This window comes from Pleurodeles waltl, chromosome 6 (assembly GCF_031143425.1).
Source record: "Pleurodeles waltl isolate 20211129_DDA chromosome 6, aPleWal1.hap1.20221129, whole genome shotgun sequence".
Lineage (NCBI taxonomy): Eukaryota > Metazoa > Chordata > Amphibia > Caudata > Salamandridae > Pleurodeles > Pleurodeles waltl.
Window position 1 is genome coordinate 44,623,909 of NC_090445.1, and position 26,543 is coordinate 44,650,451.

The 26,543-nt window shown below is 44.8% G+C and overlaps 2 protein-coding genes across 3 annotated transcripts in view; one reads left to right on the forward strand and one right to left on the reverse strand.

Annotated features, from left to right (window-relative positions):
* Positions 1 to 11,959, reverse strand: part of NELFE (negative elongation factor complex member E) — a 47,174-nt gene extending 35,215 nt beyond the window's left edge. Inside the window, exon 1 of the mRNA XM_069237206.1 lies at positions 11,842 to 11,959. The gene's annotated coding sequence lies outside the window, so the exon portion shown is untranslated. The remainder of the gene's footprint in view (positions 1 to 11,841) is intronic.
* A 376-nt stretch (positions 11,960 to 12,335) lies between these two features.
* Positions 12,336 to 26,543, forward strand: part of SKIC2 (SKI2 subunit of superkiller complex) — a 220,173-nt gene continuing 205,965 nt past the window's right edge. The window contains exon 1 of one of the 2 annotated variants that reach the window (XM_069237208.1): positions 12,336 to 12,470. In XM_069237208.1, coding sequence (XP_069093309.1) covers positions 12,452 to 12,470 — 19 coding nt within the window. In that variant the 5' untranslated portion in view covers positions 12,336 to 12,451. The remainder of the gene's footprint in view (positions 12,471 to 26,543) is intronic. The other variant, XM_069237209.1, reaches the window with a different exon arrangement.

Consider the following 26,543-nt stretch of genomic DNA (forward strand, 5'->3'; position numbering starts at 1 on the left):
TGCAAGTGCTAATCTTCGGACTCAGGTGTCTGGACCTACAATAACAGGCATAGCGGACTTAAGTCCTAAAACCGATGGTGAAGGGTCACCCTATACAACATTACTCATGGATCATCCTTTACCCCACCGGAAGGAGAGTCAAATTGAGATCCAGGGGAGGAGCGACTCGTTGATCACGAGGTACTTTCAGACCACAATTCCTCCACCACAGGACATGGCAAAAGTTGGGGGTGTCTAAGCTAGCTGAAGGCGTTTCAGCTGTCGGCCCAGCACAAGAACTATTAGATATGGATCCAGTTACACTGAGAGAGGGCCCCTCTAAGACATTACCCTTGCTGGAAGTTGATGGTAATTTCTCCAGTGGATCAACACCACATGACTTGGATGTACAGACTCTGTTAATTTCTCTTACTAAAGAAATTAGAGGGAAATTTGAAATTTCAGAAACTAATCAAACCAGGATTCGGGAAGCCTGTGAGGTCTTGGAAAGTAAAATCAACCTGTTATCAGACCGGCTGGGGAAACTAGAGGCTGTGGTGGAGGCCCACGAGGAGCGAGTGTTAGCTCAGTCTAAGGACATTTTACAATTGAAAAGGGGGGGGAAAGTTGTTGCAAGATAAATTGGAAGTGTTGGAGAATAACATGAGGAGAAACAATATCAGGCTCCTGGGAGTTCCAGAGGGCTTGGAAGGGGAAAATATTAAGAGCTATGTGATCTCGCTGATTAGGGAGGTCCTCCCCAGTATGGTAGAGATCAATCTGGAAGAGGACATTCAGAGAGTCCACTGTGATCCTTTCAAGAAAAATCCAGGAAGGAAAACCCCCAGGAGGATTTTGATAAATTTCAACACATACTCTATTAAGGAAAGAATCTTGTCCGAAGCCCTCAAGGTTGGGGCTTTTCCCAAGGGGGAATGGTCTCTTAGGATAAGATCAGATCTGTCTAAGGCAACGTTAGATAGGCAGTGGGAGCTGGGAAATTTTATGCGGGAGCTCCGTGAACTAGGGGCGACAGTCCAACTAAGGTTCCCGGCAGCTCTCCGTATAATGTGGAAGAATAAAATGTACAATATGAGAGACCCTGGGGAGGTCAGTGCATTTATAGACCAGATCAAGGCGTCTCAATAAGACCTAGTGGAAAGCCCCCGTCCGACATGGGGTTCGAAGATAGGATAACAGGATGGTTATCCCAGTAGAAACAGGGAGGGTTCCTCGGGGGGGGGGTTTGGGGGTATGTTGGTGTTGAGTGCAGGGGTGGGTGGCACGGGGGGTTGGGGTTTGTTTTGGGTTTGGTGGGTTGAAAAGGATAAAATAAGAAAGTCCTCATATGTTACTAATTTAGGTCGGGGAGGTTGGTGTTCTTCTTCTTTTCTCCTTTTTGTTATGAACGGTCATGCAGGGTAAAGAAAAGTTGAGATTCCTCTCTTGGAATGTGAATGGGCTAAGGGTGTCTGGTAGGAGGAGGAAGATCTTTGAGTACTTACGTTTGGTTGAGGAAGAGATTATTATACTGCAGGAAACCCATCTCCACCAAACTGAATGGGAGACCTGGCTTAAACAACTGAATTGGGCTGCGTTCAGCGCATGTTCTTCTAAAACTAGCACAATAAAAGGTGTGGCAGTTTTGATTAAGAAATCCATGAGGTTCAGGGTTGGAATAGTACATGTTGACCCCAGAGGGAGGTGGGTAGTGGTGGAGCTGTGTGTAGGTGGTCACTGGATTACAGTGTCGGGTTATTACGGGCCGAATATTGACGACCCATCGCCATTTCAAGACTTATTTAATATTCTACTTTCAGCTAGGTACCCAGTGGTGTTGGGTGGGGATTTTAATATATTGCTAGACCCTGCACAGGACAAGTCAACCCCTCGGGGTACGGTTAATTCACCTAAAACAAGGGCATTGGTGAAGCAACTGATGCAGGATTTAGGCTTGGTAGATGCTTGGCACTGGGGAAGGGGAGAAGGAGATAGATACACATTTCACAATAAAAAATATGGGCATAGATCCAGAATAGATTTTTTTTTAATTCATAAAAGTTTATGCCCGGAGGTAAGAAGGGTGGCTCACAACACAGCACACTTGTCAGACCATTCTGCAGTAATACTACACTTAGATATTAGGGTTAGTAATAGGACAACTAGGAGCACAATCAATCGTGCTCTATTTTTAGATGACGCATCAGTAGAAGTGTTAAAAAAAGATACTAGAGAATTTTTTCAGGTGAATCAAGGAACAGCAAGTTTGTGGTGTGTTTGGGATGCGTTTAAGGCTTTTATAAGAGGGAGGCTAGTTAACCTGGCAGCTCATAAGTACCGTGAAGAGAGGGAAAAGTTGGGAAACATGGAATTGTCATTGAAAACCTTTCAAGTAGCAAAGAATAATGCACAGTTAGAAGGGAAAACGGACTTAGTAATGGAGCTGTCTTGTCAAGAAGAAAAGGTCCGGTCTAGTCTAGACGCTTTTTTGGAAAATCGCTGTAGGTTAAAATGGGAAGGTAGTCAGTATGCTAATTTTGAATATGGAGAAGGTTGTAGTAAACTGTTAGCATGGAAGGTTAAGTCGGACCTTTCCAAAAGGCACATTTTATCTGTCAAATCAGAGCCTATGAATCAGGTCTGTACGGAGCAAGAGGAGATAGAGGGGGCATTCGTATCTTTCTTTCAGGAGATATATTCAGAGAGTTCGGTTAACTTGGAAGAGCTGGTAAGAGAATTCTTAGATAAGGTAGATCTCCCAGTTTTAGAGGAGTCTAAGATGCTCCTACTGAATGATAAGTTAAATGAGGCTGAGTTGGCGGAAGGTTTAAAGGCCCTAAAAAAAGGTAAGGCAGCGGGCCAGATGGTCTCCCTAATGAATTATATAAGGCTTTGGGGGAGGAACTTACCCCATTTTCATTAGAGCTATTTAACTCTATGCTGATAGAAGGGGCCCAAATTCCCAATTCTTGGAGAGAGGCGACAATTTGCTTATTGTTAAAGCCGGGTAAGGATTCCACGTTTTGTTCCTCCTATAGGCCCATCTCCTTGCTGAACGCAGACTATAAACTTTATACAGGAATTTTAGCCAAGAGATTGGGGAGAGTCGTTGGTAATCTAATCCATCCGGACCAAAAGGGTTTCATGAAGGGGAGGCAGCTTCACGAGATAACTCACGAGTTATTTGCTGCAGTCGATTTGGCGGCACACGAGAAGGCACCATTGGCGATTTTGTCCTTTGACGCGGCCAAGGCCTTTGACCGTGTTAATTGGCTGTTTTTAAAGGTGGTTCTGGAAAAAGCGGGCTTGGGATTCCCTTTTATTAGGGCGATAGGAGAACTGTATAGTTGTCCCCTAGCGAGAATTTTGATCAATGGCCAATTAACACAAGAATTTAGGATCAGGCGAGGTACGAGACAGGGATGCCCTCTATCTCCGTTGCTTTTTAACTTATATATTGAACCTTTGGCTACTTTACTTCGGTCTTCTAAAGAGATTATCCCATTCCGAACTGGGGGATGGGAAAAAAAACTAGCTTTATACACAGATGATTTGATGATATACACGAGTGATGTTAGGTCTACTCTACCTAGGGTGATTGCCTTGATGGAGCAATTTGGTAGACTATCTGGGTACAGCATAAACGCAGAAAAGACAGAAATAATGTGCTGGAATTTGTTGTATGCTTCCCCTTTAGTTACACAAGAGATCAGATATCTGGGTATTCGAATAGCAGCTGATCTTAATAAGGTAGCTAAAGTGAACTTTGATATAGTATATAGGGAAACCAAAAAACTGTTAAAAGCATGGGCTGCTCTTCCTCTTACGATAATTGGGAGATCTAATATCTTGAAGATGTGTATTCTTCCAAAATTTACTTTTCTGTTTAATACTATCCCATTAGAGTTTGAGAAGAGCTGGTTTAAAAAACTACAAGGGGAGTTATCCTCATTTGTATGGGCTTCCAAGGGAGTTAGGATTGCTTGGAAGAAGTTGAGTAGAAAAAGGGAATGGGGAGGTATTGCGTCTCCAGACTTTTTTAAGTACTATTTGGCTTTTCAGTTAAAAAATATTAGATTTTTATTGAATAAAAAGTCTGAGCACGATTCAGTCTGGGGAGCATTAACGGTTCACCTTGAAGAAGGAGCAGACCATTTTCTATATAAATTTGGACATCCCAGCTACTCAAGAAAGTTCGTTTGAAACTCCCCAGTCACGCATGCAAGGTTTGGATGCATTTTCGGAGGACGTTAGATATACCTTATTTTTGTAGTTCAGCTCCCATTTGGGACTCACCTGCCACTCCGGAATGCCTTATAGACAAACTATCAACTCCTCTGAGAACAAGTGGGGTGGAAAGATGGGGTCAGTTAATAGAAGGAGTTGAGGTGTTAAGTTGGGGCGCATTCCAGGAAGGTACCGGTGGGATGGTTTCTAGATTTAAGTATCTTCAAATATCTAGTTGGGTAAAGTCCCGCCGAAATGGAGAAATAGGGAGGAGTATATGGGAAGGGAAGCTAAATCAGAGAACCATCAACAAAGAGGTTGCAGTGTGGTACCACGCTTTGTTAGAAACATCAGATGATAGCGCTTCCCTTATCGAAGTGGGGAGCGATCTTTCCAACTTTAGATGTTACAACAATGTGGCAAAAGTCTTGTTCAATATTGTGGCTTACTACCAGTCCTGCGGGGCTGAAGAAAAATCATTTGTTCACACTTCATAGGGCTTATTGGACTCCGGCTAAATTAACAGCTATTGGGAAGACTCAGAAAAACTGCCCAAGGTGCGGGGATGATAAGGCGGATGATATCCATATGTTTTGGCATTGCGCTAAGTTGTCGAATTATTGGGGGGAGATAGAGAGTATTTTCAAAATAATCTTTAATGTAAACTTAGTTGTAAACCCAGCATTAGTGGTGTTTGGGGTGCGGGAACAGGATACAAACTACCAGAAATTGTCAGTTCAGCAGGAGCATTTGCTGTTCATATTAATTCTTCTAGCTAGGCGAGAAATTTGTCGTAAATGGATTGATCCTCTTCCTCCTCGTGTGTTGGATTGGCAGATATCTGTAAATCGAATCTGTACATTGGAACAACGGGGTCCCCTGTCTAGAAAAGATAATTTTGGGTTATATTGGGAAAATGTGTATCAATAATATATTATTTCTTTGTCATATAAGCTCCTTATACCTTTGAATTTTTTTAAAAAGTCCAATGATTAAGATCTTCCCCACGCTCTTTGGAGGTGCTGCTTTGGCTATGATTGAAAGTGACAACTTTTGATCAATGACACCCGTACGAGAAAGTATAATCAGTAGATCAGAGGGGATGATCTACTAAGGTTTGGACTATGTACTTGGTGGCATGTTGTCGTCTGTCGCGCCAATGCCTTTCCTACTTAACCAAAGCAGGGGCGAGGCATATGAGGACAAAAAAAAAAAAAAAAAAAGATGTAACACATTTAAACCATACTATACCATTTGAACAATCTGATCAGTTCTTGAAAAACATTTTTAAAACCCACTATCCTCAACACACTTTCTCCCTAAAACCACCACCTACATTAATGCCTTATATACCTTCCCTGATAATTGCGAGGTTCTGAATCCTACGTGAATGGCAAATAAACAAGACCACTATAAATTGCTAGTGTACAAACAAGGACTGGAATGAGTTAACAACCCTAAAGAGTCACATTTTTTTTTAATCTATCACCTCATTTTAACCAAAACGACTAACACCAATATTCAACATTCTTCCCATCAAGCACCATCCTCCCTTCCAGCAACAGATTTTACATCCTACTTATTTTCTAAAATTATTACCATGAAACAGGACTTTGCTCCACCTCTCTACCCTCACATTACTAAAGTCCCTACAGACCTTCAAGGTCAATCAACTAGACTCTCTTATTTTATTACGAACAACATAACGGCTAGAGCTCATAGAATACTTAAAAAACACACCCTTTGAGTGTCCCATCCCACTCTTTATTCATCAAACTTTCAAACATATTGGTCTCTGGAATATAATGGAATACTCTGCCTCACTTTCCCCTTCAGTCAGTCACTTCAAACAGACACCTACCATTCACATGTCAAATCTACTGTGGTTTCTGTACTACTGAAGGAACCCATGGCCAACACTGCCTCTCTGTCCATCTACCATCCTGTGTCTCAACTCGCATTCTTTTTTAAAATATTGGAACATCTGGTCAGCCACCTTACGCTCTATCTTGCCTCCAGCAACTTGAAGAACACCCCACTCTGGCTTCCGAGTGACACACTACACAGAAATAGTCCCTCACACACTGCAAATTTAATCATCTCTGCTCATCAAAACCACCATTTATCTATCTTTACACTACTTAATCCCTCTGCAGGAGTTGCCACTGTTCACACTCTACTCGATGTTCCTTTTTGAAGACTTTTGGATCCACATGTTCTGTCTTTAAAGGGATTTCCTCCTATTTGGCTGACAGGAGTTTCTCTGTTGCCTATCAAACCAAACACTCCCCTCCACAAGTTAATGTCCACCGGGGAACGGTAATGCACCCCTCTTTATACTGCCTTAATTGGTGACAACTCCTACTCTGGTTTCCCCTGCCATTACCCAAACCATTCTCTCATTCATAGTGTTCTCACCCATCCTACAATCACACATTTCTGACTGTCTCAATTTTATACAGATATATGACCTTCCAGTCTGTCACGCTGAACTCATAAAACAGAACTCCTATGTTGTCCTTCCTTGTTTAAATTTCCTTTCATTCCTAGATCATTCTGAGTTTCACCCACTCCGCAAGAAACCGTGGTGTCCCTTTCACTCCTAACATGGATGAATTATTTCATCCCCACTAGTGTCATTGCCAGTGACCGCTTGTCTACAGGGGTTTCAGGGATGTGCTCTGTCACCTGTAGGTCCCCACATACTGACCCCGGCTCTGCATACATTTGTGCTGCATTTTCTTTCACAACTTTCATGTTTTCATCAATACTGCCGGTGCTCAGGTCAGCTCTCTCCGCTTCTCCAAGCACCTCAGCTGATGACAGGAAGGGACAGGGGGTAGTGAGCCACGATCTTTTTGCAATGTCCAGTTTAAGAAAACAACACTGTGCAAATGAATGACTAGATTGTGTACGTGTAAGCAAGTGCTTCAGATGCATGGCATCACAAATGCAGAATCCAGATTATTTAGCAGATATAATGCATAAGCCTCAGGTAGTACAGCATATCTGCTATCATGGGGCTGTCAGAGGGATAATCAATACATCCTAATACCAACTGAGATCAACAGAGTCTGGGGCAGGATTCCAAGGCTTGTCCCAGCATATACAGGGCTACACTTCCAGGCCCATCAGAAACTGGGAGCAGACTTGAGGCCTTCTTCCTCTTATTAATCCCAACTAAGGCTATATTAGCAGTCTCAACTGCAGCGCCTGAATCCTTGCCTTCTGGTCCCTACTCCCTGAACCATATTACTACTCTGCTATTGCCATGGAGGACTGGAAACTAACCAACTGAGGACTCAAGTAAAGTAAAAAAAAAAAAAAAAAAAAAAAAAAAAAAATTAGATGTTACTCTGTGTGTGGAAGTGATTGTTACTAAGTGTGAGTGAGGTAGCGTGAAAAGGACTATGTGAAAGTGAGTGAATGTGGGTGAATGAGAGAAATAATGAATGAGAGTGTGAGAGTGCAAGTGAGAAAAGGTGAGCATAAAATATAGTGAGTGTGTGACTGAATAATTGCATTGTGAACATGTGATAATGTGTATGTTATGCTTGTGAATGTGTGACTTGACCTGGCACCTGGCTAAGGTAATCAGTGTGTCAGAGGCATTGATGGGAAAATGATGGCCCTGGCATACTGGAGGTAATTATTGGCATCTGGTGGAGGGTACCCGTGGCAAATGTTCTAGCACCTAGGGAAAAATTCAGAGGTAATGTCGGACATCGAAACAGGCATATATATGGGCATGCAGATGAAATTCTGGCACTAGCAAATTGTAGGTAATTCTGGACATAAGTAGGAAATTCATGGCAACAGAGGGTGGGACATTCAGGACAAAATGCTGGCTCTAGCATACTAGAAGTAATTCTTGTCATTTGGGGACTCCTGTAGGATATAGGATCACCCTAGGCAAAATTATTGCTCTGATATATGGAGTGAAATGGAGAGAGGTGGAAATGTTGTATCACCCATTGGTACCAAATGCCCCAGTTGTTAATTACTCAGGTATGTCTTATGCCCCTTGTCTGGACTCCTGGTCCATAAAAGCGGAAGATGGGTATAAGGGATGCAGTAATAGCTGATGAAAAAATACAGAAAGAAAATAACATTCAAAAGCATTAAGCTTTAAAACCAAACCAATCAATAAAACATGGGGTGGCAGGATTTGATAAAAAAAAGACTTACATCGAAATGGCGAGGGGAATAATGTACTTAAGAACTGTAGAGACTTCAAACACCAACAGTGAGAAATAGTCAGTCTTGGAAAAAAAGCCTAATGTCCAGGGATAGACTAAATACTGTGTGATGAAACGAGGATAGGCCAACCACCAATGTGTCTGCAACATGCGAGGAGGAAATGGGATTTAGCCATGCATGCACTGTTTGGTCTGGCTAACATCATGACTTGAAAACCCCTCTGTTTGAACATAATAATTATTACTCAAGGTGCCCTAAGGGGTGTATATGTGCATTACAAACGCACATTATGTTAGGTTAAACAGGCTATATGTGCAGCCCTGAGCTAGTTACTTGTTTCAAGACCTTTACTTTTTAGAACTTCCAACATATAATGAACTTACAAAACCACCCCAGATTTCCTAAGCCCAAAAAACATGGTTCATCAAGCTTTCCATCCCTGACTTATCTGTAATCTATTAGAGCAGCAAACTTCACAAGAAATCACCCAAGCAACTGTGGTCCGATAAATGAACACATCTCAATGACTACCCTGAAAACAATCCAGTTATTCTGATTGTCTACAACATGGAGCAGTGAGAGAAACAACAAGGCAAGACACCTATCAAGCGTACACTGAACAAATACTGCATGGAGAGCGCTCTATTGTTTCTCACATACCCTATCAACATTTGCACGCATAGAAATGTGATACGTTTGCAGGGGCATGCCCAAACCAAATGGAAGAATTTCAGTCGCCTTGTAGAAATCGAACAACATACTACAACTACACCTCTCCAAGTAAAACATACCAGGCCACCTTTATTTGCTGCTGATAGTTTCATGGTTATGATAATAGTTGTGAATGCGTGCTATAAAATGGTAGATACCTTAACATAATCTTATAAGCAAATATATGCCACTGATTGTGTTTACAATTAAAGCTCATTTCAGAAAATGCAGAGCAATTGAGTTGCAGAGCCTCATGACTCCGAGGAGCGAAACAGCTAGAAATAGAAATAACAGCTATTAAATCAATTAACAGCAATAGCATATGGTAGAAACGTAGACAGGGAAACAAACGTAGGTTCCAGTAGACAAACCTGCTACGAATTTCCCGAGAACCTGATCTCACTCCTCCAAATAATTCAAAAGTCAACTACCAGAGCATGCAGTGTCCCCCACATCCATACATTTAAGAAGACGACTGCAGTGCCTCTAAATCGCCCCAATGAGTACATTTTGAATGAGCCTGATATGTCCCACTTTCCATTGAGCCTTACAACTACATCTCAAAAAACTACTGACAGAGCGAGAAGTGTTAGCTCTAGAAATGTGAAAAAAAAATGTGTTAAATATTTGTATTATTCTGTACTACTGAGTATATGACAGGCATAGTAGTTGTAAGGATTGTGATATTTGTTAGTAAGGTTTTTAGTGAGAACAAAGATGGAACTTGCTATGGGTGTGAGAATTTTAGTGATAAAATCTTTTAATCGGACTGTTTCGCAATAATAGGACTTTTATCATGCCTTATGAGGTCGAGATTCCTTTCAACTGAAAACCTTTGTTCCTCCCTCTACCTTTGCTGCAGGGTTTTGAGAGATTCTCCTTGACACAACATAACTACTCTGAATGCAGAAGTCCCCATACTAGGGACAAAGCCCAGCTGTTAGGGAAATAATGTGCAAACGCGATTTTAATCTGTGAAAAACTGTGGTGGGCATAAGGTACTTGAGAAATGTATATGTAACTGTGTTGGGTGTAACATGCAAATAACAGGTCCACACTGACTAGGATATTTCAGAATGTTTATCTGGAAACTGCCGAGATCAGAGCACTAACTCTACAGCATGCATGTCATTAAAGAAGGATAGCTCAGCAGGGTAAAGCGTCTGGCAATAGAGATCATCTGTAACCCACGAGACACAACATCTAGTCCTTAAAGTGCCGGCTGCACTACCACTGAATTTGTGAGTGACACTACCTAAGATTACAGAGGCAAATAACTTTGCGGTGCATTGGCTATAGAACAGGTAGTAGGTTTCACTGTGTCTTTTTTTTTTTAGCTTGCAGCTGTCTGGTATGTAAAAGTCATCTTGGGGAGTTTCAGAAAGTTCACCTGGGAATGTATTCTGCCCGTTGTTTGCAATTGGCTTTGTAGTGCATGATAATTTCTTGTTTTCCATTTGCTGGCTTAGGCTCTCCAAGCTCACTTCATCCCTTCCAACACCAAAACCTTATTTACTAGTATTGTTCTGAGAGCTCCATTTCTGTATACAGGCCTGTAAGTTTTTGCACATTTGCTGTGCATTCAAAGACTGAGGTCAAATGTCAGGTGCTGTCTTCGAGGGTGCTTGTTTACTTTCCTGACTTCTAAGTGAGAGGATTTATGTGACAATCTTACTGGACACTTGGAGTACAAAAGAGTTTTTTTTTCTAGTACATGACATCTTATTCTTATCTCACCACATTTGCTGTGCATTCAAAGACTGAGGTCAAATGCTAGGGATTGTCTTCTGAGGGCACTTTTTTTTTTTCCACCGAATGAATATTCCACTCTACACCTCTCCACTCTGCATCATTCCGCTATACACCTCGCTACTCTATCCTGTACCACTCTACTCCATGCCAATGCTCTCCGCTGTACTCTAATCTGTAACACTCAACTCTATGCCCCTGCACTGTACACCAATCCACTGTCTAATCTATTCTGCGCCAGCGCACTCTACACCACTTTACTCTATGCCATTCTACGCTACTTCACTCTACTGTGAAACAATCTACGTCACTCTACACCGATGCACTCTACTCTGCAACACTGCATTCTACGCCACTGCTCTCTATGACACTCTACTCCACTCTGACACTCTACAACACTGCACTTTCCATCACTGAACTCCATGCCACTCTACTCTGCACTACTCCACGCCACTGCACAGCATTATACTCTACACCACTCTATCCTACTCTACTCTGCACCGCTACGCCACCCTACTCAACACACTCAAGTCTACTCTATGCGACTGCTCTTTGCATCACTCAACTCCACTGCTCTCTACTCTGATCTGCACCACTTTATTCTGTGCCTCCCCACTCTCGGCACTCCACTCTACTATGCACCACTCTAATATACGCCACTGTATTCTACGACGCTGCATTGTACTACGCCAAATTCAATGCCACTATACTCTTCAACACTCTACACTATGCCACTCAAATACACAAGACTCCCTGCCACTCCACTCTTTACCATTATACTCTACAACACTCCATGCCACTAACTTTTAGTCATGTTTAACAGCAGCCACGCTGGCGTATAACATGACTAAAACACATTAGCAAAGCCAACAGCGAACACAGATAAAAACTCACATATGGGAACAGGACAAACATACGCACCCCATCCTTCCGAATTAACCCCGCCCTCTCCCCCCGCACCTAGCACTCTCTCACCTCTGTTCCTAGGGTTACACCGTGTTACACCTCGGGCTTCCACACACCCCCAGGGTACACACACAAACTGTCGCGGAGATGACGTCACAGTTCAGGGCCTCTTGGAACCGGGTGCCTAGCAACGACAGCTGCACCCAGAAGCGGACGTCTGTGTATCGCTCCAATGGCAGTTCCAATGTACGTGGAAAGAGAAGAAGGACTGCGTCGGGCGTCATTTCAACAGTCACAGCGGAATGGTGCCTTGTCCAATCTAATAACACTTTTGTCTTTATGTATATAGTCTTATTTCTGATATAATATTAAACATAAAAGATGACTTATTTTATCACAATGAAGAATTGTTAGCATGCTCACGTGCGACTTTTACCCTTGTAATATCATAAATGCTCATGTCAATGCCCGCTTTGCTCTTATTGTCGGCTTCTATAAAAGTTTTTAAATTCCTGTCTGTGACTTCCCTCGATACATTATCCCATCACAAGATGGCAGCGCTCGTCAAGCCTCGGTGTGCGCGCTCCATCAGCTCTCTTCCGCCCCGCAGAGGTTGAGCCGGTGGTCACTTCCGGTTCACCTGCAACTTCGTGGCATGTAATGAAGTGAAAAGAGGAGAATGGAGCTGGAGAGATTGAGTAAGGACCTGCAGGGGTGGGATAGCATGAGGTAGTCTATGGAAACAGACGAGAGATAGGATAATGGAAGGGTGGGTAGCTGGAGGGGCATAGTAATGAAAAGGGTGCAGGGCAGTGGTGCGTGTTATAAAGAAGTACATGGCTGTGTCATTTAAGTGAATACTCACTGTATTTATTTATTCATACATTTTTATGTAGCACGGCTCATTACCCAAAGATGCTAGAGGTGTTCGAAAAAGGCAGTTTAATTAGAAGCAGTGAACAGGTGGGGTCTGATAAAAGCAGTTCGTTTCCGGGCACTTGTCAGAGACTAAGCTAAAGATGTTGGAGTGGACATATCCATTGGAGAAGTGGGCTAAGATGTCAAGAGCTAAAATGTCTTTGAAGAAGAAGGGCTTTCAACTCTGTTTTGAAGTTAGTCAGTGAGGTGGAGGCGTAGTTTCAGAGGTGATGAGTTCTGTATTCTGGTTGTGTTTCGTGGCAAAGATTGCAATGAGTTGTTTCTTTTTAAAAGTTGGAGATTCTAGCAACAAAGCTTCTGCATTGCTTGATGGTCTAGAGCCTCCAGAAAGCTTACTTTTATGCACCAGGTAATAAGTGGGTGTGTGCAGGGCCTTGTGGGTAATACAGGCCATCTTGTATATCGCCCTGGCTTTAATGAACAACCAGCAGAGAGTGATCAGTATAGTGGAGATATGGTTGTTCATTTTAGCCTTATGGTCAAATAGTTCTACCGAATGTAGGATGGATTGTAGAGGGATGAGATGGGTCTTGGGGAGACCAGTCAAGCGAGAGAGTTACAGTAGTCGATTCTGAAGAGAACTATTGATTGAACAAGAGATTTCCAATCTCACTCTGGAATGTAGTGGCGGATTCCCCAAAGAAGACACAGTTGAGATTGCATATTCCTGGCCATGGAGATGATTTGTGTCTGTCGATTGAGCCATTTTTCTAGGATGACTCCAAGGGATTTGGTACTATCAACAGTGATTGATTTGCTGTGAAGCTGTTGAGTGTGTTCATACAGAATTGTACTGGATGAGAAGATGAGGAGGAATTCAGTTTTGGAAGAGTTCAGTTTTAAATTATGAAAATTTACCCAGTCTTGAACACAGTTTAGAGTTGTGGCAAGATGTATGCTATTGGGAGAGTGTAGGAAAGTAGCCTCTTTCTATCTTGGTTACCTCCACTTTTGGCCTGTTTGTCAGTGTGTTTGACTGCGTCTACTGGGATCCTGCTAATCAGGGCACCAGTAGTTATGCTCTCTCCCTTAAATTATGGTTGTTGCATACTGGTAACCCAGTGTTTCACCCACAGTTGTCATACTGGTGCCCCCTTATAAGTCCCTAGTATATGGTACTTAGGTACCCAGGGCATTGGCAGTTCCAGGGGATCCCTATGGGCTGCAGCATATCTTTTGCCACCCATAGGGAGCCCATGCAAAGGCTTCTTCAGGACTGCCATTGCAGCCTGCGGAAAAGGTGCAAGCACTCTTTCACTGCCATTTACACTGCACCAGGCCACTTATAAGTCACTCCTATGGTAGGGCCTTCAGCACTGAGGGCAGGATGCAAAGTACCTGTGTGTGAGGGCACCCCTGCACTAGCAGAGATGCCCGCACGATCTCCAAGACCATTTTCCCGGACTTTGTGAGTGCAGGGAAGCCATTTTACGTGTGTACAGGACATAGGTCACAACGTATGTCCAGCTACATAATGGTAACTTCGAACATAGGTGTGTTTGATATCAAACATGTTGGAATCATACCCCAGGAATTTTGGAAGCATTGGTTGTATGATTCCATGCACTCTAGGGGCTCCTTATAGGAGCCCCAGCACTGCCATTCCAGCCTTCTGAGGTTTTCTAGGCAGCCCCAGCTGCTGCCACCTCTCAGACAGGTTTCTGCCCTCCTGTTGCCCGAGAAGCTCGAGCCAAGGAAGGCAGAACAAATGATTTCCTTTGGGAGAGGGGTGATACACCCTCTCCCTTTGGAAATAGGTGTTACAGGCTTGGGAGGGCTAGCCTCCCCTAGTCACTGGCAATGCTTAAAGGGGTACATTTGGTGCCCTCACATAAACCACTCTACACCAGTTCAGGGACCTTCAGCCCCTGCTCTGGCGCAAAACTGGACAAAGGAAAGGGGAGTGACCACTCCCCTGTCCATCACCTCCTCCAGAAGGTCCCTGGGTTTTGCCATCTTGAATTCCAAGTTTGCAAGGAACTCTTGGAGCATCTGAGTGGCAAGTGCCAGCAGGTGATGTCAGAGCCCTCCCCTGATAGGTGCTTACCTCGTTAGGTGACCAATCCCCCTTTCAGGGCTATTTAGGGTCTCTCCTCCGTGTGGTTCATCAGATTCTGAATGCAAGACTCCAGCAGGAATCTTCTGCACTCTCTACTTCGACTTCTCACTGAAGAAACTGCATCTGGACCCTCCAGGAACTCTACAAATTGCAACAAAGAAGCAAGACACCTTCTGCAACATTGTATCTTCAGCTCCTGCCAGCAACTGCAACTGTTTCTCGGTTGTGCCTCCTCTGAGGACAGCCCGTCTTCAGCCTGCACCAGAAGAACGAAGGAGTCTCTCCCCTGCTTCAGCAGACACCTCACTGCAATGACAACCGGCTGTGTGGATCCCCTCTCTTGCTGAGCTGCGTGGATCCTGCATCATGGGTGGTGGACTGAAGTGGTCCCGACGATCCAGGCGTCCTACTACCCAACTTTGTTGGAGGTAAGAGCCTGCCTCCCCACTCAAGACAGTACCCCGTGCACTGCATGTTTTGCAGTTGCCAAGGCTTGTTGGCATTCTTCCCGAGGTTCTTTGTGCACCATGTAGCTCCAGCCAACAGCACTCCATCCTGCGACGCAGAGCTTCCTGAGTGTTTCTCCGGCGACGTGGGAGTGTTTGTTGTAGTGCTGCATGGGTCCTTTCTGCAACTTCTTTGTTCCCGTGCTGTGGGACTCCTGTGTGCACTGCCTGGTCTTCTGTGGGCTGTCTGAGTTGCTGAGAACCCCTTCTGACTCCCCTTCCTTGGTAGGGTCCACCTGGTCCTTCCTGGTCCCGGGCAGCGCCATTTTCCGCTAACCGCGAGCTTTGCGTTTACCAAGGCTTGTTGGTGGACTCCAGCATCGCAAACCAGACTGCAATCTTCCATCCGGCGTGGAACATCATCTGCACTTTCATCTGGGTCAGCAGGGGCTCCTGTTCTTCCTGGACTCTTCTGTGCTTCTTGGACTTGATCCCCTTCTTCCACTGGTCCTCAGGTCCAGGAATCAGTTGTTGATATCTTGCAGTCTCTTCTAGTTCTTGCTTAATCTTCTTTCTCGTTTCTGTGTGTGTTCTGGGAAAGTTACTGTGTTTTACTTTTGCTTTCCTAGGCACTGGGGTGGGTTCTATTACTTACTTTTGGGGTTTTATAGTACTCCCAGCTCCCCTCTACACACTACCCTTGCCTTGGTGGGGACCCGACTTTCGCATTCCGCTTTTTTAGTATATGGTTTGTGTCCCCCCCAGCGTATTTGTAACTATTGTGATTTTCACTAATTGCACTGTTTTCTGTTTTTACACCTGTTTCTGCATACTAGTGTATATAATTTATGTATTACTTACCTCCTAAGGGAGTATAGCCTCTATGGTATTTTTGATATTTGTGTCACCAAAATAAAGTATCTTTATTTTTGTAACACTGAGTGTTTTCTTTCATGTGTGTGAATACTGTGTGACTACAGTGTTATAGCAGGAGCTTTGCATGTCTCGTAGATAAGCTCTGGCTGCTCATCCACAGCTACTTCTAGAGGGCCTGGCTTCTAGACACTGCCTACACTACACTAATAAGGGATAACTGGACCTGGTATAAGGTGTAAGTACCATAGGTACCCACTACAAAGCAGGCCAGCCTCCTACAGAGGGGAGACCTTTAAGTAAAGTTGGGTGTCGTCTGATTATTGATGATAAAAGATTCCAGACTTTTTTTTTTTAGTAGGACCCCAAGAGAGGTTCAGTATACATGTTGAATAAGGTCAGAGCACGGATGGAGCTCTATGGGACTCCTTAAACAGTGGCCTTTGATGTTGAGAAAGAGTCTTCAAATGTCATCCTCTGCAACTTAACCATGAGGAATTACTTGAACCATTTTAGAACCATGCCCTCAATGCGCATTAAATTTTTGAGTATGTCAAGGAGCATAAGGTGGTTTACTCTGCTGATATGTCACGAAGAATCAGAAGGCAAGAGCTGCCAGAATCTAACACTTGAAGAGCACCATTGACCACTTGTAGCAGTGCTAATTTGGTGCTACTTCCCCGATTAAACCATATTGGTAGTCAAGGAGGTTGTTTTCTTTAATGTGATGGATGACTTGCTCCCAACACATCTTTTAATGCGTTTTGCAAAGAAAGGCAGGTTGGTGAAAGTTGTTGAGGCCATTTGCATCTGCACAGAGTATTTTGAGAGGTGGGGTGACTTGACCTGTCTTGAGGCAGTTGGGAAAGGATCCTTGACTGATGGAGTGATTCACCAATTTTGTCCAGCAGGGGAGCATGTAAGTGTAGAGGTCTTTGGTAATGTCGCCAGGCAGAGAGTTTCCAGAGTGATTTAAAGGTTTGGTCATCATGCCTTCCTCCTTAATTATTTCTGATATTTTCCAAGTGTGTTCTTGGATTTACACATCGTGGCAGTGGTAGGCCGTTCAACTTGGCATAGAAAAGATTCTACTTTGAAGTCAAGGAATAGTACAAATTCTTCAGCTTACATGGATGGGTCATCAAATTTGATGGAGATGTGGACATGGAGGGGCTCTTGGCGGTTTTAACCAGATCAAAGAATTGTTTTAGCTGGTTCTTGGCTGAGACAAGGAGGGATCTGAAGTGATTTAATTTTTCATTTGAGATGTGTCTTCAGTATTGTGATTTTGCATTTCAGAGACATAACAGATATTTGGTGGAGGGCAACACTCTCCATTTCTTCTCCAGTAAGGGGTTTTCTTTACTCATGTAGGACCTTGTTGAATCATGGAGCTGATGATTTAAGTCTCTTCTTTTTGCATAGGAGTGGAGCCACCTCATTAAGTAAAACCTAAAGATGGACAAAACAGTGAGCAGTCCCATCACTGACATCTGAGATGAGGTTAATAAGCAGTAGTGTCTTCTTTGTGGATTTGCTGAGTATGCTGATGTTGACGTTCTTCATGTCATGAACCAGGTGGTCACTCTCTTTGGTTGGCCATTGGTACATAGAGAGGTTAGCGAGCAAGGAATGGGAAAATAAGCAGACCAGTCTACCCGAATGGGTTCTTGTACTGAGAGAAGGTCATCTTTGCAGATGTTTAAGTTGAGTATAAAACCTTTTGTGTGTGCAGGTTGTAGGTTGTGTTGGATCAGATAGTTTCCAGAGAAAATGTCAGTAAACTGATTGATGCAGAGTCTTCAGTGATACCCCAGTGGAGATTTAAGTCTCCCAGAAAGACCACTTTGTCGCTTTGCATTGATTGGTCATTGGTGAGATCCATGTACTTCTCACTGAAGACTGTGTTATAGCCTGGTGGAGTGTAAATGGTGATTAGTCTTATTGGGGCATTGTGTTGCACATGTACATCCAGAATTAGGCATCGGAATATAGAGAAAAATCCGCTGGTTAATTCCCTACATTGTAGGGAGTCTCTGACGATGGAAGCGATGTCCCCGCCATCTCTACCAAAGCAGGTCTTTCAGATGATGGAGTAATTTGGAGGAAGCAGAAGATCAAACATGTTATGGGATGTGTCATTGAATCAAGTATTAGGTCAAGGTTCTAATGTGTGATAGTGTCCAAAATTTCCATCGTATGTTTCTTTGCTGATCTGCAGTTGTGGAGCATGCATCGTAGGGCAGAGGTGACTGATTTGGTGTCAGGAGTTTTAGTTGTGTTGGGAATAATGTTTCTGTTGGGTAGACCCTGCTTTGGTTGGGACTGGTCTGCAGACAGAGTCAGGAAAATTATAGGAATTCTGTATTGGTTTGAGTTATCTGGAGTTGAGGGAGTCGGTTGTGCAGGTATGAAAATTGAAGTGACAAAGCAATGCAATTGGTTATTTAGGAGCAATAAAACATAAAGCAGCAGCTGAACAATAGCATTATAACATATGTAGCTCTTTAGCCGTGAATGAATAAATACTAGAGCATTAACTTGATTGAAATATTAACATTTGTATTCATCTATGCTTCTGTTGTCATTTGTGATATTCTCTGAAAACGTGAAAACCACTACAATTTCAAACATATGGTTAGCTTCTCTACCGTACCTCCACTTGACTTGACTCAAGACATCACAGCTTAGATCATACGCAATGCTGATCTTTTCTGTCATCACAGCAGTCTATACATATCACAGAAAGACAAGTGATGCATTCATCACACCTTCATTCAGCATTTGTAGAGCTCAAAAGTATGAAATTACCAGCATACAAGGGAGACCCTAGAGTCACTAGGGACCTGGGGTAAATTGGGTTAGTGCATGAACAATGGTCACTAATGAAGTAATTCAAGCAAAGTATAATACAAGCTAAATGGTAATTTAATGTACAAAAAAAATTCAAAAAAGGAAAAATGTAAAAAATGGTTGTTCGTGACACACGTGCTCGTTGCTCTTTGAAGTGTGATACAGACATGTGTTAAAGGTGATTATAGGAAACTTGACTTCTTTTTGCAGATGCCCGCCTCCCCACTTTTTACCACCATTTGAACTACTGGACGCTGGTTTTTGACTCAGAGAGTGCATTCAAGCATGCTAATCAGGCTCCAGTGCCAGTGTTCTTCCCCCTAAAATGAAATACCCAATTGTCACCACATTAACAAAGACATGATCACCCCTGTAAGTACCCAGTAAACTGTACCACCAGTACCCCAGGTTTGGGTACTAAAGAGGATCCCTAAGGGCTGCTTCATGTATTATGCTACCCTAAGGGACCCCCATAAAATCCCATAAAATTACATGCAGACTACTGCTGCAGAATGTGTGAAATGCTGCAAACCATTTTGAAAACACAACATTGCACATACTCTGTGTGCAATGCCCATACCACTGCATATAACATATGTAAGTCACTCATACAGCAGGCCTCAGAAGCCCTAAGGCAGAGTGCATTATATTTTGTGTGAGGCTATATCTACATGAGCAGATATGCCCCTGTGATGTCTAGTTATATTACTAGATATTGCAAGTAAACAGGGAAGCCATCGTAAGGTATGTACTGGGCACTGGTCAGTACGAGTTCCCCAGCTACAAAATGGCTTCACTGAAACCTATGGTGTTTGGTATTAAACACCTCATATTTGTAAATCCATACTGATGCCAGTATTGGGTTTATTATGACATGCACCCAGAGTGCACCTTAGAGGTGCCCCCTGAAACCTACTAGTCCTCTAGTGCGCTGGCTGACTGGTAGCGGCCAGCCTATCACCACAGATGGTTTCTGCCCCCCTAGAGGCGAGAGCCTGTGCTCTCAGAGGCCAGAAGGAATGCCTGCTCCAGGGGAAGCTGTTATCACCTCCTCCAGCAGGATGGTCAGTGAATCTCATACAGAGGTCAGGGACTTCGAAGTCCCTGCCGCCTTCGATATGTGACCCCGGCTTCCCCCAGACCTGGCAGATGCCACCCCCTGACCTGAGACCCATTTGGCACCAGGACAGGTGGGAAATTAGCAATGCTAAGGTGGGCTGCCTGATGTGCCCCATGAAGGAAGGATTCCACCTTATTGTTTTTAGTGGAAGTAGGAACTCTGGGACAGGGTTATGCCTACTTCCCAAGGGAAGTGGTCACCTATGGGGTGTAGTGACCCCAGGGGAAAGTAGCCCATTGGGTGCTACCCTAGACTTCCTGAAACACCTGTAAATTGAGTATTTAGGTGCCCCTCTGACACCAGGAACTTAGATTCGCCTGACTATGAAAAGAAAAAGGACAATGAAGAGCTGAAGACTCAAGAACTGAGGACTGGCTGTGGACTTAGTGCAAAACTGTGCCTGTCTGCTTCTGTCCCGACAATTGCAAAGACCCAACTCGTCCTGCAGCTGTGCATCCGCCCAGAGCCCTGGAAGACTTCCAGCACTTCGCACCCCCAGTCTGCATCTCCTATGGAGTGGAGGAGACACTTCCTGCACCAGCAGACACCAACCCCCACTGTCTGGTTGTCCGTTTTGCTGACCATCGGGTCCACTGAGGAAGCAACTCGCTAGGAAGAGGATCCTTAGTGTCTGGAAGTTCAGCCCCATCGACCTAGCCTGTCTTCGAGCCTCTGAGCCTGCCTGGCGCCTCCGTGCACCAATACCTGGAGTACCACAGCCAGCTGCAAGCATCAAGGCTTGTCTAGTGTCCAGTCCGGACATCAAAGCCACCAAGACTGATCTACCAACATGACACATCAGCATCACCAAGGCCAGCACCAAGAGTGGCCCTGCTGTTTTGTTTTTCCCAACCTCAGGTCAACCCCTAGAAGTGAGAGCCAATAATGTCATTGACCCGCCGGACAAAAACGCCTGCTTGGCCTGAAGAGAAGCAAGGATGTCTTTGTGGTCCTAAGACCCCTATGTGCTGAGCCCCCCATTGGGTTCTGCCGGACTGGTCACCCAGACCCCACTTTTCTCTTTTCTACAAGTACTTTTGCTATCACCGCTGGAAGCACCTCTGCACCCAGACACTCCAGGGCAGGTTCACTGAAACTGCTGGTGCTTCTAAAGACCTTGGCCCCTACTTAGCTTAAGTCCAGAAGGGCCTTCCTGTAATATTTTGCAGTATGCCTCCATATAGGGTAACATTAGAGGGTTTGAGGCTCATTCCTCAAATCTGACAGCTTTATTTTCTGTGTTTCTGAAAATCGCTTACTCGAAAAGTACTTATCTGATCTTGAAGATCTTGGTGTCTAAATTAATATACAAATCCATGTTATTTTTCTAAATTGGTCTCAAATTTCTTCTTGGTTGTGTTTTATTTATTGATTCTGCGAGTTCAACAAATGCCTAGCACTACACTCTTATAAGTCTAAACTGGTTGTCCACATTACCACAAAAGAAAGCATTTAGGGTTATTAATTTAACCCCTGTAAGCTAATAAGGGTCGCCTGTACTATCTGCATAGTGTACCGCTACATTCGGTACACTGGGCAGACAACACAACAGCAGTATTGTATGTACACTCACATCAGGGTGGAAGAAATTATATAGCAGACAGGCTAAGCAGAGTCTTCTTATCTTCCCATAATCTTTCATTCACCCCGCTTGCGTTATCCAGATGTAAGAAGCTGGCTGTTAATATAGTAAACAAAAAAGAGGTACACTGAGTAAAGAGTCCAAGCAAACCCCGGACAAATTAAAGAGGCACAAATGACAACCCAAACGCTCTCTTTTGTGGTAGTGTGGGCAAGCAGTTAGGCATATCAGAGGGTAGTGCTAAGCATGTATTGCACACACCACAAAGGCAGTAAGCGAGACACACACTCTAAAGAAATCCAACACCAATTTAGAAAAATAACACATACTTTTATATACATTCTTGATACCAAGATCATCGGAATCTGGTGAGTACTTTTCAAGTTATACATTTTTACAGTTTTCAAAAATTGACAGTGCAATTTTTGGAGCTGTAAAGATAACTATGGGAAACAAAACATATACTGCATATAGGTATTTAACAGCGACTTAAAGGTTGTATGGGGTGCAGAGGTGCTATTAAGCATCAGGTGTTCTAATGTTATCCTGTCAGAAAAGAAACATATGCTGCATTCAGCCACTTAACAACCTACAGGACTGTTCTTCTGGAGTTAAGGTAAATATGAGGCAAGATCCAAAACAGCACCAACAGTTCACTTCGGGAGGCACTGAGGCGTCCAGGTGCAGAGTTGATTTTTAGCCTTGTGCCTCATATTATCCTAAGGAAAAGGAACAGAAACTGCGTAGACTACTTAGCAACGACTTACAGGACTGTTCTTCTGGAATTGAGGTGAGTATGGGGCAAGGTCTAAGGCCACACCAACAGTTTACCTCGAGGGGGCTCTGGGGCATCTGGATGCAGAGGTGTGTTATGGCGGTGAGTGTCCCATTCACTTCAATGGGTATCGGTCCAGTCAGAAAGAGGCTGCAAGCAAGGACTGGGCAGCCAGTCTGGGGGAACCCAGAGAGGGCTCGACCCTTGAGATCTTCGGGCACATAGGACTACCATAGGCCCACTTCTCGGGCTGTGGGGCTCAGGTGCTGTGACGTCTTTTGGCGTCGGATTCTGATGCAGGGAATACTTGTGGTTGGTGGGGGCCTGCAGATAGAGGCAGCAAGAGCCGTCGGTAAGTCCACAGTGGGAAAACTCAATGTGGGCTTTGTCTCTGGATGGCCTGGAAACCACGTTGACCCCATTGGTCCTCTTCAGCTTGGGATAGGGGGCTAGGAGGCACTGAGGTATCTGGGTGCAGAGGTGCTTTTCAGGCTTGGCTGCCCTAATGTTATCCTACGGGAAAGTAACAGACACTGCATACGGGTACTTAGCTACTACTTACAGATCTGTTCTTCTGGACTTGAGTTGAGCATGGGGATAAGGTCTAAGGCCACACCAAACGTTCACCTCGGAGGGCTCTTTGGCTTTCGAGTGCAGAAGTGTGTTACGGCGCTGGGTGTCCCATTCACTTCAGTGGCAATCGGCCCAGTCTGCAAGAGGCTGCAGGCAGGGACTGGCCAGCCAGTCTGGGGGAACCCACAGAAGGGCTCGACCCTTGAGATCCTCGGGCATGTAGGGACACCATTGGCTCACTTCTTCTCGGACTATGGGGCTCGGGTGCAGTGGTGTCTTTTGGCATTGGGCTCCGGTGCAGGGGGTACTAGCAGTTGGAGGGGCTTGCAGAAAGAGGCTGCAAGCGCCATTGGGAAGTCCACTGTGGGCAAACTTAAGGGCCTGGGAACCACGTTGACAATGTTGGCCCACTTCAGCTCGGGATAGGTGTGATGTCCAGCGTCAGGTTTTTGGTGGTCATGGTCCTCACAGTACTTTCTTGGGTTTCCTGCAGATGCAGGGAAGCAGCTCCTCAGCTCCAAGGGAGTTCTGCTTGGCGACTTGCGAAGCACTGGCAGCTCTCCCGGTTTCTTGGATGCTGCAGTGCAGGACACGTCAGTTGCTTCTTAAGGGTCAGATGCAGAAGGCAGGTTTGTAGGGTTGGAGTCAAGTTAGTAGTGCTCCTCTGTTCTCGGGTCAGCAGGCTTCTTTGTCCACTCTTTCTTTTGTGTCCAGCAACTATCTAAAGTCCTGGTATCAGGGGGTCCCCTAAATATTCAAATTAGGGGACGTTAAGGGGACTGAAGGGTAGTAGCCAGTGGGCCACTACACCCCCTCGATAATTGGGGAGTGGGCATCACCCTGTACCTGAATTCCTAATTCCACCACACACAAGATGGTGACATTCCTAAGGCTGTGTTAGTTCAGCCTGGTCACCCTAGGGGTGTGTCCAGCGTGGAAATGCAACACACCTCCTGCATAACTAGGTTTTCCACCTGTTTAGGTGCCAGATGGGCCCTGGGGAAGTGGGGTAGGCATCTTCCTCTGAGGAAGGGCAGATTTGCATACCAAAGGCTGTGGGCTCCTTTGAAGCCTCCTGCGTTGGAATGCAGATTTGAAGGTCATCCTGTTGGGAGGGGTGTGCTAACACGTTTTAACCATTATCAAGCTTTTGTCTCTAAGGTGGCTTCCAAGTTGTATAGGGATCAGATTTTACTACCTTTGTTTTCTCCTTGTCCGTCTCCTGAGGAAGAACTTTCTCATTTATTGGATTTAAAGCTGGCAATTATAGATTTAATTTGAGAGGTCTGAGGAGTACAGGAAATCACAATATTTTTTTGTGACCTTTGGTTTACTTAAAAAGGGTCAAACGGCATCCAATACTACGTTGAGAAGATGGATCAGATCGATAATTTATTTGGCATATTCATTAGCTAATGTCCCTCTACCTGATGAAATAAAGGGGAGATATACTAGCTAGTGGCAACCTCTTGGGTTCCTCTGTCTGAAATTTGTCAAGAAGCCACTTGGGCTTTAGCCCAGACTTTCATTAAGCACTATCATATTGAGTGTGTAATGAAGGGTAAATCTTTTGGTAAAAATGTGTTAAATGCAGTTTACACTGCATAATTTGGTTTACAATTTAATGCAGTGATTTAATAAGGAACACACATGATTAGTGTACTCTTTCAATTATATCCTGGACACAGGGAACTCATGTCTTATGCTCCTGAACCTTTTGGCTGTTTTCAATACCACCATGCTTTGATCACCATCCAGAAGGAATAGAAGGGCATCAATGGGACAATTTTAAAATGATGTAACCCCTATCTGACTAACTGTTCGCAAATACTGAAAATAGGGAGCTCTGTCTCGAACAACCTCAACCTAAAACAGTGGACCCCACAGAGCTCTCTCCTCCCCCCAACCCTATTTAATCTATATCTTGAACCTGTATGAGTTGGTATGAACTGTGCGTTCTTTGTTCCTAGTGTAATAGGTTGTTTTAGGATGTCTGTTAACCAAAACATACTTCCTGCTCTCTAGTAAAACGCACCAATGCCTTTGGGCCAAGACTGCACAATATAAAAACTACTCAAATAAAGATAAATAGCAAAATCACCTCCTGTCTTCATTCACCTGTATTGGTGGATGAATGAAGGCCATCTCTGCTTGAATGGGTCAATATATTGGAATATCAAATATTGGAGATGCATTGTCCCACAGTCTTTCTTTATCGTGGCTAAAAAGAGTTGGGAACTTCTCAATTCATATCGTAGCAGTAAAAAAAAAAAAAAAAGAAAACAATGTATGGCTTGGCACTGACCCATCAGTAGATCATCAAATATTAGCATTAGTGAAAATAACTAACATCCATATCTGTATTACTGTGAACTATGCTATTTGTACTAGTGCTCTCTCACTGCATCACACTGACCAGATGGTTTGGTGTTGTCTTGACTGGATTATTGCATTATTGCCTTTTCTCGAACTCCAAAGAAAGAGACTCCGAAACCCCAGAGGCTACAGAAATAAGCAACCAGACCTTTAGTCAGTCTAAAGAAATTCACCACCCTCAATTATCTGTTTTGGCAACTTGTGACTCTGAAAATTAGAGCGAAAATTATCTTTAAAGCAATGATGGGGGTGTGTGGTCAAGATGGCGGAGCGCTAGGACGTTCCTGTTTGCGCTCCGCCGCCTCGGCCCGAAAAAGCGACCTGTGGCCAGTCTGGGGGAGGCCTGGAGGCTTTCCCCGCATCGCGCGGCTCCCCCCGGGTGTTCCGGGCGCTGCGGCACCGGTCGGAGCCAGGTTGCGCCGCTCCCGCGGGAGGAGCGGGGCTTGGCCCAGCAGTCGGGGTGCGGCCACGAGACGGGCCTTCCCCTTGGCACCCCCTGCAGCCAGGGCGCCGGGGATTGAGGGCCGAGGGGCCTTCCTGGGGCCCTCTGATAATTGGAGAGAGCTGCGGGGCCCGGCGCCTGGTGGTTGAGGCACCTGAGGAGTGAGTGGTGCTTCTGGGTGCCCTGCTGAATATGCGGCGACTGGCGGAGCTTCCTTGCCCGGGCACCTTGGAGCGAGGTCGGTGAGGCGCAGGGCCCTGGTGGATAGCAGGGACCCGGTTACCTGGCTTCCGGGGGGCACACCCCAGCACTTGAATCTTTAACTAGCCTGGCCTGCAGTCCTGCGAATGGGCGAAAGGAGCGGACTGTAGTACATGGTGGCGGCTGGGAGCTGTGCCCTGGCGCGGTTCCGGAAAGAGCGGTGCACGCTGACCAGCCTTGGAAAAGTGATCTTGGAGGGCTCACGGAGCTGAGCTGGTGAGGTGCGATCAGGCCGGCGCGCCATGGCGACATCGAAGTCCAAACGCGAGCGCTCAGTGAGAGATATGTTGGCAGGGGCGGGCTCTGCACCTGGGTCTATAATGGAGGACTTACCTGAGACGAGGGCCTTGGAAAGTCGAGTTGAGACGGAGCCAGTGGAGAGCTCTTCCGTGACGAAGGGCTTTCTGACCTCCCTGTTTGAGTCGCTCCGGGGCGATATCCAAGAGCTGCGTAGGGACATCTCACGGGAGGT